Here is a 16523-nt window from a genome sequence, read left to right on the forward strand (position 1 = left end):
TTGCTAATATAGAATAATGCTATGAACCATCTTATATAGTGATTGTACGTAAGAGCAGATCTGCCCTTTAACCTTAAAGCAAATCCAAGTCCTTCAGAAGGTATTTTGTGTAGATTCTTCGCACTATTGAACCGTTAACATCTCAGGCCACCCTGTAACAAGTGCAGCAATGAAGGTGGCTGTGGATTTCTCTGTAAGTACTGAGACGCTGACTGCAGTAGAGCAGGCAGAAATGGAGACTGCAGGGGGAAATTACAGTTACTGCCTCGGAAGGAATGTGGCTTTTGAAAGGCAATTTCTTACGTGTAAATTGGTCCACTCTTATACTCTCTCAGAAAATACTTCTCTATCGTGGAAGAGAGGCTGAGTGAAGCAGCATGCTGATGGGTGTACTAAACAGGTGACGACAGTATGGGATCCTATCATAAAAGAGCAACACAAGACCCCAACCAAGCAGTGCCCCTCTTCCTTAGCATGGAGATGAGAAGCAGCCTGGAGTGAAGATCCTTGCACATACATAACTTCCTTCACTGTAAGCCCAACCTTCTACAGCCCTGCACTTACCTGTTTGGAAGAGCAACAGGGCAGTCATGGTTGCACCAAGTGTGTTTTTTATCTCCACTTTTACAGCAAAATTTTGTATTGAAACTGAATTTGGACTTAAGTTTAGTCAGGTGACACTAATTCTTGAAGTATGCTATGAGGGAACAGACCTAAACATAGGCCTCAGAAACTGGCTAAGCTGTTTAATCTACCAGAATAACCTTAGGTAGCAGTTGCAAGTTCTGCAGGCAGAAAGGCTTCTTTGGTTGATACACACTTGCTTCCACTAGTTAGCAGAAAACTGAAATAAATACCTTAAGTATGCCACTATGATCCTGCACAGAAGCATTAAAATCACTAATTACGCTTACCCAAGCAAAATGAAATGACTGACCCCAGCAGTTCACACATGCCCCTTGGTATTCCACTACCCTTCCCCTGACAAGTAGGAGGCACTGGAGGACAGAGGAGCTGCAGAAAGCCCGGGGGAGCCATGCTCTGCTTCCCCCCTCAGAAATAAAGGTGCTTAAGTTGCATCCTGGCACACCCAATGTAAACCATAAGTGAGACTCTGAAGTTGCAAAGATGGAAGTAAACTTTGTCCTACAAAGTCAAGTCATGTAGGTTGCTCCTCTACCACCAGGTTTTACTGGTAGAAGCTGCCCTTTCTTTAAATAAGGCATTGTTTACATGGCTTCCTATGATCTAGATAAAAGTGAAGGGAAAAGTGAGAAGAACGGTGATATGTTCCAGATGCTATCGCTGCTTGTCTCTAAGTATGTTGGCAAATGCTCTCGTCAACACTGCTATGCAGACATTAATAGTGGAGGGTTTAATGACTTTACAGCTGTATTCTAGGCTCCAATACAAAGCCAGATTCGGTAGTTCCTTTTAGCAAAGGGGAGCTTTTTCAAACTTCTGAGTAGATATTTTTCCTCCACAGTACTTCATTCTAGTGCACAGTTTCTCTTTAAAGCCGAGTGATTTCCAGCACATAAGTGAACAGAGAAAGAGCTCTAGGTTTCTTTTAGGTGGCAAGTGCAATTAGATTGTATTATAATCTAGCCACTGAGAAGGTTAATTGCATAGGGGGCCTTGTTTGTTTATGTGTTTGTTTTTGCTTAAGCTTCCTCTAGTGCTACAGTACTAATAAATTACCCTGGAGAGAAATAAATAAATAGATTGGCAGCTCCCCGACACCACGCTGGAAATCCAGAGGGTTTCAAAAAAGCTGCCCCCATGGTCCTGGGAAGGTACTTGGCAAAAAAAAGTCCATATTATACAACTGTCTGTACAGGAGCGATGCACTGTGCGGGAGAGCCAGCTCTCTCAGAGGATGAGGTGGAACGGTTGGTGATTTCTCTCTGCAGTTCCTCCACTTTCTTCTGCAGCTCGGCCCGCTTGGCAAGAAGCTCCTTGTAGCGATTATGGACAGGTTCCTGCAAGAAAATGTGTAGCTGAGTGCTGGGAGGTAAGCACAGAAGTGGAAGCCTGAACCACAAAACATCGCTGAGCTTACACACAGCTATGAGGGAAGGAGGGGTGATACGTGGGTTATATCGTTGTCTCCAGCCCAGGGGTGAGTAGTTGCTCTGGCTTTGGGATGCTTATTTTTATCCAAGGTGCGTAGTGCAATGGTGACTAAACAAAACTGTGTATTTTGAAAGATGAAAATTACAGAACTTAATCTCTGACATTTCTGGGGGACATTGGCCTTGGCATCTCAACCTGGATGTAATTTCAGGGCTTTGGGGAAAAAAAAACCAACAATACAGATTTATCTAAATATTATCACATAGTTCTGACTGTTAAACAGTTAGTTAGTACTGTAAAGCATTTGTTGGGTTCCTGTAGCTAATGCCCCATATTTGCAAAGCTCTGTTAACTGCAGTTGGACACTGAGGCAATCCAGGAATTTTTGTCCCTTCCTATTAAAAAGTGATTTCAGCATTTAGGGCCATGTTCAGACTGCTTGTCCCAGGTGCCTGCCCTGGGCAAGCCAGTATCCCTGCTGTCAGAGTTCCAGAGCGAGCGTAACAGGGTTGCAGTCAGACCCCTGTGCCTTGGGCAGCCAAAGCAAGCAGCAGGTTCCTATTGCCGATAATCTGAATATAGCCCAAAGCTCAGATCTAGAATCCCACATCCAAAGAAGTCTTAGGTTTTTAGGCTCTTTTGTAAAGAAGAGAGACTTCAGATTATTTTCCCCATATTCTAAGTGAGAAATTTTCCCAACTGCTGAGGATCTTCAGCTCCTGAGGATTTCACCAGGCAGCGACCTCCAGCTGACCACCCGCACCAGCCAGCTGTAGATGCTGCTCTTCCATTTGCTTGCATTTGAATTTAGGCTTTTGGTTTAGATTCAAGCAGTGGCAGCTTAAGTTTGTACATTACTTCTTGTGCTTCAAAGGTCTGGAACTCCAAAATGACAGTATTAGTACTAGCAGAGAGGGAAATAGAAGTAGGATCCTTGGAAGAGAGGTACCTGCGGTTTCATCCTGGGATTCCAGCGGATGTAGTAGCCGACCCACAGCTCGAGGTGGCGCATGCTGGCCACGGGATACAGGACGTGGTTGGAGTAGCTCACATACAAGGGGTTAGTAAAGTCTTCCAGTTGGCTGTTGATGTAAGACCAAAGCGAAACGGTCTTTTTTGGAAGGCTCTGTAAGGGAAGGGGGTGGAGGAGGCTTTATTTCCCATACAAATCCCAGCATTTATCTACAGAGTATAACAGCATATACATATGCCTGTCATTAATACAGAGCTGGTTGCCTTTTTGTAGCTTAAGAAAAAAAAACCTGTTCTTTTGATGTGGTGGTTGTAATCAAAGCACATGGATGCAGGCAGGCACACACACACCCTGGCACGGAAACACCCCTCTTACCCACCCAGCTGCCAACACAGACCAGGAATTGTCATTGGCACAGCAAGGGGACGCTGGCATGTGAACTCTCAATGCTTTAGTTAAACTTCACCTCTTTAAAGTGCTCCTGGAGGACTTGCTCGAGTATTTAATTGCAAAGAAAAAAAGAAAACATTTGATTTAGGCCCTGATCTAGTGGAATAATTAGGCCTGTGAATAGTCCCAGTGAAACCAGTGTTGAAGTGCTTTCTAGATTAAGTACTTTGCTAGCTGAGGCCTTAAACTGCACCCCCCACCCCACATGCAAACAGTATGCAGGTTTTCTTCTCTGGAAATTACAATTATTCAATCACTGTGGACTCTAGAGAAACAGGGACCCTGATTTCACTACAGTACAATCCTATCACTTCTGTATTACAGTACTTTTTATTATTATTATTTTTTAACTGATGCGCTATCACATATAATCACATCAGGTCTACACAGCACTGTCCTCAATGTACCTCTGTGATGTTGGGTTGCAACCTTCTGGTGACAAAATGCTTCATCTTTAGGTAGGTGAGACAGAATGAGGGTCACTGCTTCTCCTTCTGATTCCAGGCTGGGTCTGAATGTACACGTCTATATGCTCCTCCCTTGGCAAACAAACCTCGACCAGACTGCAGGGCAGAGCTGGCTGGTGGTAGGACCTAGAGGCATGTCCTTCCTAATACTAGCAGCTCTGTCCTCTCCCGGAAAAATGCAAGCACAGCAAGAACACACACTGAGATCAGTTACTTGCTGTAACCTGTGTGTGCAGAATGACAATGCACACTGGGTAGTTAAAAGCAACCTCAAGGGACCTCTTCAAGGAAAAGGGAGGACAAAAAGGTACCGGTTTCCACAGAGAAGGTTACATTAAACTGAAGTTCAAAGAAAAACTGCATTTCCAACTACCTGGGAGACACCAGGAGCTATTCAGCCACCAGTGAGTAGCTGAAAGCCATGGTGAAAGCAGTGGGACTGCCCAGAGGGAAATGGTATTGCTCTGAAATGTGAAGTCTCCAACAGACAGCAGTTTGTGCAAAGAGGAAAATACCCCATGTCCCAGCTGTTAAGAAGGGGGCTTGGCATTACCCAGACCTGCATCTACCACTATCTTTGAGTGCTAAAACAAATTCTCCAGCAGCATCTGGCCAGCTAAAGCAATTGCAGTACCTGGCCTTCACCTTGGAGAGAAGCTGTCTTACCTCCTTCACTCTCTGCTGCTCACTGCTGCACAGGAATGTCCCAAACAAACAGCTGTACAGGTGATCCAGGATGGTTATCAGGAAGTACTCATTGAACTCAAATGCTGTAGGAAACTTCAGACAGAACCAGAAAATTAGGCTGGGATTTTAGAACAGGAATCGCAAATAAACTTTCTCCCACTTTGTGGTCTTGGTAAGGAGTTGGCCTCTCTTCTTGATTTCTAAAACGGGATTTGTCCCTGTTCCCTGCCTGGCTGGATATTTGGTATCATATTTACTCCTTCCAGAAGCAAGAGTTTCTCTCTTGGAAAGCTGCTTTACATGTACAGAGAGGAATTTTGAGCAAAAGCCAGAGGTCTGAAGGGTTTGACCGCTGTGTTTATATACACTCAGTGCTGCTTCAAGTTGAAGCTTGCTCTGCTATGCCTGCCCCTCATGACAGACCACGCAATGAGACTGTGAACAAAAGGCTGAAGCACATGTGAAATAATGAATAAAAAGAAACGGCAATTTCCCGGGGCCAAATGGAAATAACCTGTGTGCACAACAGAGCGCTTCCCAGAGGGAACAGCAGGGAGGTATCTTGCAACACAGGTCAGCGGGAGGAACAGGTGTATGGATAGGGGCTGTCTTTGCTGTTGACGTTCCATGCAGAAACAATCAGACCCATGACAGGGAGAACTGGAGCTCCACAAAGGGTCAGTAAGAATACATGCAGTGAACTGCACAGACATGGTGGGGCGATGGAGAGGAGAGCGGGAGGCCTTCCTCCCTCGCAAACCACCCATCTCTTCCCAGGCTGCCCTGGTTGCAACATCCTGACCTCACCAGCTGCAGGTCAGGATGCCTGCTTGTAGAAGCAATCCAAGGAGAGCACGACGAAAGTGACTTTCAATGATGGTAAAGCCTCCCTCTTTCTCTGCTTGGATATGGTACAGCTTCATATATAGTAGCATCCTTCTTTTCCATTTCACCTGTTTTAATCCATGATGAGCCCAATTTTTTTCAGTGAACTACCTGACCATGGCTGGCATTTTCCATGCGACACAGTTTGTGTCACAGCAGACACAAAAAAACTTCCAGGTCCCACATACTTGGGGAAAAAACCTCCCAACCACAGGGGATCTCTCCTGAACTGTGCCTCTGCCATGCCTGGTCTGAAGTGAGGAACTCAGCTCTGTACATCACATAGGAGTCAGGAGCAGTATGTTTGCCTTCAGAAGAAGTTAAAATGGACCAAATACATATCTTGCTGCAGGTTTGGTTATGAGATCACCTTGAGCAGAGGCAACAGGGATCTGTCTGCACCCACCACGCTAGAGACTTACATTAGCAGCTCAAGTCATGGTTCTGAAAGCACAGTGGGCTACTGAGGATTGCTGGGGGGTGTGTTCCTGCCCATGGTAAGCGCGAGGCAAGTGTCCCCTCTTTCACGGTGAGGCAAGCTGCTTCTCACGAGCTCACATTTATTACAGCAGCGTGTAGGTAAGTAGCACCCACTAACTAGCTAATCTGAGGCGAGCTGACATTGTGGCCTTCCTGTGTACTTACGCATTCAGGCCCTTTGCTGAACAGACTTCCAGGGAACTTGTTGCCAGAGTCAAAACAAGAGTAGAAGCCCCAGAAGGAGAGCCTGTGCAGGTCAGCTTGGCAATTATTCCTGTGGCCACACACTGTGCCACATCTTGGTATACTGGCTTTGTGGACACACGTGCCACCCAGCAATTTACCTGTCTTGTCATTTGCCAGACACAGTCGATGAACTGGAGGAAGACAGGAGAGCGATCCGCATCTGCATGATTCTTATCTCCATGGCCAACTCTCTAAAAAAGAGCAGGACAAAGAACATGAGTCGCACAGGGCTTCATGGGGAAACTGCTGGGGTCTCCTCTCAGTCACCCAAGCCTTTACCAACAGCTTTAAGAAGGTTCAAATGAGTCTTGATTTTGCTTTGTCCGTATCAGTGAGTAAAGGACAGCTACTCCCTTTGTCTTTGAAGTGAAATTTCTTTATGGGGATATTTTCATGCTAAATTAAAACAAGAGTTGTTTGAGTAGAGGCTCCAGATGCTATGCTGGCACTGATTTCAGTTAATAGCTGAAGTTCAGGAGGAAAAAAAATGAGAATGCTTTTTGCTTCAGTTGCAGCTGTCGTCCTGGCTACTTCAGTAGTACAGTGTGCTAGATCTAAACACTACCTAGAGGCACGGCATGTGGCGATAACCATCACACAACACCTCGCAGCTTCCAAGCGCTGTACAAACACTAACCCAGCCCATCTCCTGCCACCTCAAGAGAGGCAGTGATGAAAGTATCCCCAGAAGTAGGCCTCCAACCCTGACCGTGCTGTGTGGCCAAGACGTGTGAGGCCTGATTCCTTATAACTAGTATAGTACGTTAGTGGTTACGTATTACCCAGGAGCCCAAAGTACTGTACAAAGACAGAACAAGAACATGTAAGTAACAGAAATCCCTACCTCTTCTGTAATACTGTTCTCCCCTCACCGAAGGAAATACTGTTATTTTCTTTGTATAGACAGCAAAGCTAAAATACTCATCGTTCAAACACCAGTTAACAGTTTTGCTGCAGAACCTCAGTTGCCCCACCTTTCTCAGAGCATTTCACTATGCAACCCACCATCGCATGTGCTGTAAACAGACCTCGTTCTAGCCCTTGCCAAAATTAAAGGGCTGCAAGAGAACAGCTATGAGCAAAACACAATAGGAACAAAGACTGAAAGGATACCACTGAAAGCCTCTCTCAATTCCCATCAGTGCAAACCGTAACAAACTGCTGTGTCACAAGTCCATAAAGCTGCCTCTGCCGACTCTAGGGACACAACCATGAGCTACTCTTGGTCCAGTCTCAAACTGCTGATCTTTTACCTAAACACTTAAAAGCCTCCCCAAAAATAAAACGTGCTTGAAGAAAATGTGAGGTCAAGGACATAACCAAATTCCCCAGCCTCTTCAATACCAAGGCATGTTAGATGATGGTGTCCAAGCAGTCTTGGAAAATGGACTGAACTAGGAAGAAAGACAAAAAATAGCCCAGTGGTCTCTGCCAACTCCCAGCAGAAATGCTGATCCTGAACCCAAAGCACACTGTTAGTTAAAGCCTAAGCATAGGAACACAACATATCAGTCAGACATCTGTGAGATTTAATACTACCTGTTCCTTGTATCTAACCAATACTGTCTCCAAGGAGGTTGAGAGATGACTGGAAGTATAGGCAGAAAACACTATGTTTTGGGTTTGTGAGGCAGGTTTTTGTAGCAGGGGAGGAGCTGCAGGGCCGGCTCCCGTGAGAAGCTGCTGGAAGCTTCCCCGGCTCCGAGTGGGACCCGCCTCTGGCCCAGGCCGAGCCCGTCAGTGAGGGCGGTAGTGCCTCTGGGAGAGCGGAGTGAAGAGGGGAACCTGCCGTGAGTAGGGGATTGGGGTGGGAGAGGAACCCCTCTGCGGGTACCGAGGTCAGGGAGGAAGGAGGGGAGGAGGAGCGGGGCAGGAGGGGATGCCCCTGCAGCCCGTGGTGAGACAAGGCGGCAGGCTGTCCCCCCCCAGCCCAGGGAGGGGAGAGGGGAGCAGATGCCCACCTGCAGCCCGGGGAGAGAGGAGCCCACGCCGGAGCAGGGGGATGCCCCCCAGGATGGCTGGGATTCCATGGGAAAGCCCGCGCTGGAGCAGGCTGTGCCTGAAGGACTGCAGCCCGTGGGAAGGACTCACGTTAGAGAAGTTCATGAAGGACTGTCTCCCACAGGAGAGACCCCACAGTGGCGCAGGGGATGGGTGCGGAGTCCTCCCCCTGAGGAGGACGGAGCGGCAGAGACAACGTGTGAGGAACCAACCCCAGCCCCCATCCCCTGCTCCCCTGTGCCACTGGAGGGGAGGAGGTGGAGAGAACCGGGAGTGGAGTTGAGCCCGGGAAAGAGGGAGGTGTGGGAAGGAAGGTGTTTTTAAGAATTGGTTTTACTTCCCATTATCCTTGTTTTGATTTCATTTGTAGTAAATTAAATTGATTTTGGTTTTTTCCCCAAGTCAAGTCTGGTTTTTGCCCATGACCATAAGTGGTGAGTGATCCCTCCCTGCCCTTGCCTTGACCCACAAGTTTTTTGTTATATTTTCTCCTCCCCATCCCACCGAGGGGGAGGAGTGAGTGAGTGGCCGCGTGGTGCTTTGTTGCCAGCTGGGCTTAAACCACGACACAATAGCAGCAGCATTCACCTTTCTTCTGCGAGTTCAGCTGGGAGACTTCTCACAGGAAAGGCTAAACTCCTTTGAAATCCTTCAAGGTGGACAATAACTTTCTGTTCAGTGCCTTCCAAGGGCTAGTGACTCACCAGCTGAAATCTGTGGCCGAAGCTCAGCCATTCCTTCTCCACTAACACTTCAAAGCCCCTGATAGTTCGGTAGTAGCCATCTAACATGAGCAGAGAGAGAGAGGTCAGCTGGGCTGTCCGGTCCCAGCCATCACTGCAGTGTACAACCACAGATGTCTTCCCCGACTCCACCTTGTCAGCGATCCGAAGGGCTCCAGCGAGAATGAGCTAGGACAAGGAAAAAAAAAAGTTAGAAAATCTCTTTGGAACAGAAACTATAAATGAAAAATGGCTAGTGACAACGCAGGACAAACCAAGGGCTCCGTCTGCCTCAAGGAGAATGGTAAATCAGTTCCAACTACTTTATAACTAGGACAGCAAATTGGTGAACACATTTTTTGTTCCAACAAGATGACAACACGTATAAACTGTAGTGTAGGCACAACTCTAGAAGAGCCCTTGCATTAAGCTCAGTCCTTGGACAGGTCAGGATTTAAAAGCAGGAGCATTCTGTGTCTGAACATGAAAACAAAATGGCCATCACCTTGCAACTGCCCCAGAAGCAGATTTGGCCCTGTCTGCATTAGCAGGTCAACAATGTAAGCTGGACATTTTTAGGAGAGGAAGAGCTTAATTTGAAAACCAACATCTGTAGAAGCTGAAGCATTTTGCCCCACTCCTTCTGACTCTGCTTGGATTCCTGAAAGGTTGCCGGGGCATGAACTCCCAACATTTGCTGGTCTGGACCACACAGTAACACCAGGATGTCAAGAATCTCTGAGTCCAGAACTTGGAAACTCTGGGACTCCGGTGCTCTAACCAGGGCTTTCACAGTTCCACATTACCCAGGAACGCACTTCACTTCCAAAACACCATCTTTCAGTATTTCAACCCCCCAGCTTGTCACTCTTCCCACCTCCTCAAAATTCCCCATTCTGTGAAACTGTGGTTTTAGTTGTTTATAAATTGAAAACAAATTGTAAGTCTTTAAATTTCTCATGAATTGAAAATCCAGCACTGGATTTAGCTCTGGATACACTTCCCAGTGAACAGACTGGTACAGACTTGTGGTTACTCAGCCACATTCAGTGGATGCAGACATGCATACCTTGATATGCTCCAGCCAGTGAGTTGACTCTAAATTAGACAGCCAATGAGTCTCCTCGATATTGGGATACACAATTTCTTTCAGTTTTCTCAGCGACTCTCTCATAACATGAATATTGTGAATGTCCAGGAACACTAATTCTGCATTCTGATAGGCATCCTCACTCTCATAGCCCCCTCCTTTAGCCTGAAGAACAAAATCCACATAAAAATCATTAAGCAAAAACATATTTTATACTTTATCCTGATTGTTTGTCCTGAGCAAATATCAGCTGACAAAATACCACAGTGATTATGCTATCTAAAGCAGGCAGAAAACATTGGATTTATCTTACAATCGGGAACAAAAATGTACACGCACACACTTTGTGTCTCTCTCCTGCAAAAGTTAATGAATGCTATAATTTTTACCAAAGAATATCACATAATAAGCCTTCTTTTCCTCTGTAATTATAATTTATCCCCATTCAAAATGCTAGCTCATTAGATTCACTATTCTATCATTTACAGATTTACCATACTATTATAGAAGAGTACACCCACACACTAAGTGCCTTTCCTAAATAGTGGGAAAGGCAGATTTTAAAAACAAATTTAAAAACCCATCAGCTTTAGTGCAACAAAGCAGTTCTACCATTAAAACAGGGCTTAGAGTGATGGCATGAGACATAATTTTTAAAAGGGTAGAAAGCAGGACCCTGGGAACTACCAACCTGTCAGCCTCACCTCTGTGCCTGGGGAGATCAGGGAACAGATCCTCCTAGAAGCTCTGCTAAGGCACATGGAGGACAGAGAGGTGATTTGAGACAGCCAGCATGGCTTCACCAAGGGCAGGTCCTACCTGACCAACCTAGTGGCCTCCTATGATGGAGCAACTGCATCAGTGGACAAGGGAAGAGCTATGGATGTCATCTATCTGGACTTCTGTAAGGCCTTTGACACGGTCCCCCACAACATCCTTCTCTCTAAATTGGAGAGATATGGATTTGATGGATGGACTGTTTGGTGGATGAAGAATTGGTTGGATGGTCGCATCCAGAGGGTTGTGGTCAACGGCTCAATGTCGACATGGAGTTCAGTGACAAGTGCTGTCCCTCAGGGGTCCGTACTGGGACCAGTAGTGTTTAATATCTTCAGCAGTGACACAGACAGTGGGATCGAGTGCACCCTCAGCAAGCTTGCAGGTGACACCAAGCTGAGTGGCACAGTTGACACACCTGAGGGATGGGATGCCATCCAGAGGGACCTGGACAAGCTTGAGAAGTGGGTCCATGTGAACCTCATGAACTTCAACAAGGCCAAGTGCAAGGTCCTGCACATGGGTCGGGACAACACCTGGTATCGGTACAGGCTGGGGGACAAAGGGATTGAGAGCAGCCCTGCCAAGGACTTGGGGGAATTTGTGGATGAAAAACCGAATAGGAACCAGCAATATGCACTCGCAGCCCAGAAAGCCAACCATATCCTGGGCTGCATAAAAAGAAGCGTGGCCAGCAGGTCGAGGGAGGTGATTCTGCCCCTCTGCTCTGCTCTCCTGAGAGCCCACCTGGAGTGCTGTGTGCAGCTCTGGAGCCCTCAGCACAGGAAAGGCATGGACCTGTTGGAGTGGGTCCAGAGGAGGGCCACAAAAATGATCAGAGGGATAGAACAGCTCTCCTATGGGGAAAGGCTGAGACAGTTGGGGTTGTTCAGCCTGGAGAAGAGAAGGCTCTGGGGAGACCTTATAGCAGCCTTCCAGTACTTAAAGGGGGCTTAGAAGAAAGATGGGGACAGACTTTTTAGTAGAACCTGTTGCGATAGGACAAGGGGTAATTAATAGTTTTAAACTAAAAGAGGGTAGATTCAGACTAGATATAAAGAAGAAATGTTTTACGATGAGGGTGGTGAAACACTAGCGCAGGTTGCCCGGAGAGACGATGGATGGCCCATCCCTGGAGACATTCCAGGCCAGGTTGGATGGGGCTCTGAGCAACCTGATCTAGTTGAAGATGTCCCTGCCCATAGCAGGAGGGTTGGACCAGATGACCTTTAAGTGTGCCTTCCAACCCAAACTATTCTATGATTCTGTGATTCTGAATGTCCTGGTTTTGGCTGGGATAGAGTTAATTTTCTTTCTAGTAGCTGGTATAGTGTTATGTTTTGGGTCCAGTATGAGAAGAATGGTGATAACACACTGATGTTTTCAGTTGTTGCTAAGTAGTGTTTAGACCAAGTCAAGGATTTTTCAGCTTCTCATGCCCAGCCAGCAAGAAGGCTGGAGGGGCACAAGAAGTTGGGAGGGGACACAGCCAGGACAGCTGACCCAAACTGGCCAAAGGGGTATTCCATACCGTGTGACGCGATGCCCAGTATATAAACTGGGGGGAGTTGGCCCGGGGGTGGAAATCACTGCTCAGGAACTAACTGGGCATCAGTCAGTGAGTGGTGAGCAGTTGCATTGTGCATCACTTGTTTTGTATATTCCAATCCTTTTATTATTATTATTATTATTGTCATTTTATTACTGTTATTATTATCATTATTATTTTCTTCCTTTCTGTTCTATTAAACTGTTCTTATCTCAACCCACGAGTTTTACTTTTTTTTCCCCGATTCTCTCCCCCATGCCACTGCGTGGGGGAGAAGTGAGAGAGCGACTGCGGGGTGCTTAGTTGCTGTCTGGGGTTAAACCACGACACTGTAACAGCAGGAAGAACACAGCAACATTCCTAGGCATTAAAGATCCCCAGCTTATATTTTGAGATTAAAGATCATGATGCCTGATTTTCAGAAGTGCTGCTCCCATCATGGTTGACAGGGACAGAGTTCTAGTGCTGTTAGGGGAAGCAGTCTTTCAACCATGTGAAGAGAAAAATGGTGATACACAAGATCCAGGGTGCTGGAGTTTGACCTCAGTACTAATTTGATATTTTTTTTTCCCCTTCCAATCTCATTTCCCATTGTAGATTAACCCAAATGGACTTTAGCAGTCACTCTGATATCTTACAGATACCAGTGCAGGTGTAAAAGTCTGTCTAGAGAATAAGGTCATTGCATATGACTCCCCCTTCACAGTGGAAAACCCTTTGTGATCCTCAGGAATAATTTGAAATGGTGGTGGGAAATGTGCTCTAAATTATTACATTCCCAGCTTTAGACAGGGGAAAAAGCACCAGACCTTATTGGCTACAGCATTCACACTAGGCCTTGCATCAAATATGAAGATTTTATGGGATTGAGCATTAGAATCCATGATGGCTTGAAGGTACTTTTCATCTTCCTTGCTTCGCTTGCCACTCACTCCCACCATTGGCTGGCTACAGCGAGTGATCGTTGCTTGACTTTCTGGGTGAATCCATGACAATACCTTTGAAAACAAATGAAAAAGAAATGAAAGAAAAATGGGATTCATTAAACCAGTGAAGTGTTTTACCTGTAATGGCTTGCTCTGGGATCCTGCCATGTATTTGCTGGTTCCAGAAGGCTGGATTCTATTAAATCACGATTGAATGAAAGAAAGAGCTCTTCTGTCCTTACTCATTCATTCTGGTGGTATTCCCGAAGTTTGAACAAGAGGTGACTGAATAGGTTTAAGTCTGACTTTTAAATAGGATGCAGACTGATTTCTCGCCATTGTGTGAGTCATAAGCACACTTTCTCGCTCTGCAGTCATTGGGCTATGTCTTACTCTATGTTACACCACGTAAAAGTTAAGCACTTTAGGAATAGATTTAATTTTCTATAGACTTGAGAAGTAAAACAGTACATTTTCACTTACTGCTAAAATAATCATCATAATGATGTGTTTTGTCTTAATTTCATTTAATAAGCATTTTCATCAAGAGTATCACTACGTATTCCTCTATCCTGAAAGTCAGAGTAGGCCAGACAATTGTAAACAACCAAATAGGGCTGCTTTGCATTTCTCAGGAACTGAACTGAGATTTGGTCTGGGTTGTGTTAAGTTATCTTATCTTCTCATTTTGGTTTAGTCTACAACTCTTTCACAACAGTAGTCCCAGCAGACAATGTTGCTTTCTAACTCCTCAAACATGTTGCTGGCACTTTTATTATCCATTGACCATTTATTTGCTCCCTGGCCCAAAGGTATGTAACAAAACCACATCAAAGTGGTTTCTTTTGTCACACTCACTGGTATGCGTCCTCTTGATCTGAAAGATGCCACTCTCTTTAATTCTTCATCGGGAATGTTTACAGGCACAGCTAGAATGGCAGGGTACGTATCACACAGTTCATAGCGCTCATTAATCTTGGTCAACCTCCAGCTTTCATTGGGAATTCCCTAAAGAGGAAACAACAGCAGGTTAGCAAATGAGTTGCTCCGAGATCTCAGCACAGTCAAATCCCCAGACCTGAAATGCAAGGCAACTTTTGTTAATGAAGGACATTTAGGGCTGGAGCGTGGGACTGCATTATCTTGGTAACTTGCATTTCATGCCTCTTCCCAGAGAGGTAGATGTTTTGCTCAGGTCACTGAAGAACAGGAAAACTAGAAGACTGCAGGCAGGCTCACCTATGGCAAAGGACCTGTGGAGGCTACAGATATGGCAACACAGGTGATCCCCCTGAAAGCATCTTTAACATACCTCCTGGTATCATCATGGTGCTTACAGGAGAGCCAGGAGCAGGACAGAACGGGTGACCAACAGTCCTCACTCCTCTCTCGGCACTTAGCTCAAACGTGGTGGGTGGAAACTGGGGATGGAAAGTGGAGTTACCAGACAGGATGGAGGGGAAGGCAGAAGGGAGAACAGGCAGTAAAACACCCCCAAAAAATCAATCTGTTTTGGGCTTTGTTCAGTGTTTGTGGCACAGCTGTGCAATCCCCTAAAACCAGCAAAACCCTAATAATTGTATGTCTCTGGCTGCGTGACTGTATGTGATCTGGACAGTAACGTGCAACTCCCATGTTCCTCTCAGACTAAGCTCTCTGGTTATACTAGTCTGACGTGGGCTGGGAGAGCGGGGAATCTACACACACACACATCATTGAGCTCAGCACGCCCTGGTGGGGAAGCAACTCAACAGCTTCCCAGATGATAGCCTCCAGGTAACACCCGAAGCACAATGGGGACGATCCTGACAACCTGCAGACTTAGTTCGGCTGACGCTGGGAGTTAACAGATCAAAACAGTGTGGTTGCTACTGCGTGCCTGCAAGGAGAGATTTAAACAGACACTTGCTGCAGCAGGGGTGAGCACTGACACAAAGCATCTCTGTGGGGAAGACAGATCTACTACAGTGAACATGGCCAGGCTGTTAAGCACAGAGTCTGTTTTAGAGGAACATCAGCTCTTAAAACAATACATGCTTCTGTTCTAATAAACAGTACTTCATTTTAAGGAGGGTGGTGGGACACTGATTACCACTGTCACAGCTCCCACAGGAAATAAATGACAAATCTAACACAAGTCAGACGAGCTGTGGTAATTGTGGTTGACCCACACAGACAGCAGCCAGTTCCCAGTCAGAGCGGTGAGTCATGCTGTCAAAACAGGTCATGGTTAGAAATCTGAGGAGAGGACAGATCTTCTGTCTAATACCAGTCACACCCTGCTTGTGAACCACCCCTGGTCCTGGGGCCCTCCCTGGGAAGGAAATGTTACTACAAGGAATCAGCAGAGCTGCCAGGATCACAAGTACCCCAAAACCCTAAAGGAAAGCTATTTTTGGCACTGCCTGAAGCCAAAGAAGTGGCAGAAAAAGGCATCAAAAAGTGTGTATGCACAGTCCAAGCTTACTGATGGGTAAAACACGCTCAGAGGTCTACCTGCTGTACGCAGCAAGGATGCAGTCTCCTGGGTCCACCAGCTCTGCTGTCAACCAGGGAATAGCAAGACTCTTGCTCTTAGATGTCCATCAGCTGTGATCAAACTGCTTACTATCTGGAAGTGAACTAATGGCAAATGACTAAATTGTTCTCAGTCCTGTCCTCGTAAGTACATGACTGCACTGCAATGGATCCATCAGCAACGCCTGGAGATTTCACCTCCCCCACATGTGAATTAAAACTACACTGTCGGCACACTCTTGGCAAGGAAAATGAGAGCTGACAAGCAGTTACATGGAAGAAAAGCTTCTTGTCATTCTACCCTGCAACTCTACCAGTGCTCATTGAGAAGATGAAGCAGTCACTGGCACTGTAAAGCACCCTCTTCACAGTGCTGGGCAGAACGGCTTCAGCACACACTGCTCAGTCCAGAACCGACACCTCCAAAGCTCTAAGTCTTTCAGCTACCACCCTGACAAATTTGAACGAAATTTTTCCTCTGCAATAGCCCAGAGCAGGAAAATCCATGACAAGCCCTCAAAGAAAGAAAAGATGCTGTGTGTCAGCATTCAAATTTCCTTTGAATCACAGGGAATGTCTGCTTTCCCTTGGCACAGGAGCCTTTAATCACAGCACCACCCAAAGAGGGCTTTGGATTCGGATCATGACTTTCTCTAAGGAATTGAAGCAAACAAAGA

At 46.1% G+C, this 16523-nt stretch overlaps 1 protein-coding gene across 3 annotated transcripts in view; it reads right to left on the bottom strand.

The window, feature by feature from the left end:
- Positions 1 to 176: 176 nt before the first annotated feature.
- MTMR2 (myotubularin related protein 2) overlaps positions 177 to 16523 on the bottom strand; it is a 67000-nt gene continuing 50653 nt past the window's right edge. For all 3 annotated transcript variants that reach the window (XM_052813024.1, XM_052813022.1, XM_052813023.1), the window contains 8 exons: positions 14188 to 14337; positions 13213 to 13401; positions 10057 to 10242; positions 8970 to 9176; positions 6363 to 6455; positions 4633 to 4746; positions 3026 to 3202; positions 177 to 1982 (listed from right to left, as the gene is read on the bottom strand). In XM_052813024.1, coding sequence (XP_052668984.1) covers positions 1821 to 1982; positions 3026 to 3202; positions 4633 to 4746; positions 6363 to 6455; positions 8970 to 9176; positions 10057 to 10242; positions 13213 to 13401; positions 14188 to 14337 — 1278 coding nt within the window. In that variant the 3' untranslated portion in view covers positions 177 to 1820. The remainder of the gene's footprint in view (positions 1983 to 3025; positions 3203 to 4632; positions 4747 to 6362; positions 6456 to 8969; positions 9177 to 10056; positions 10243 to 13212; positions 13402 to 14187; positions 14338 to 16523) is intronic.

Source organism: Harpia harpyja, chromosome 17 (genome assembly GCF_026419915.1).
Source record: "Harpia harpyja isolate bHarHar1 chromosome 17, bHarHar1 primary haplotype, whole genome shotgun sequence".
Taxonomy (NCBI): Eukaryota; Metazoa; Chordata; class Aves; order Accipitriformes; family Accipitridae; genus Harpia; species Harpia harpyja.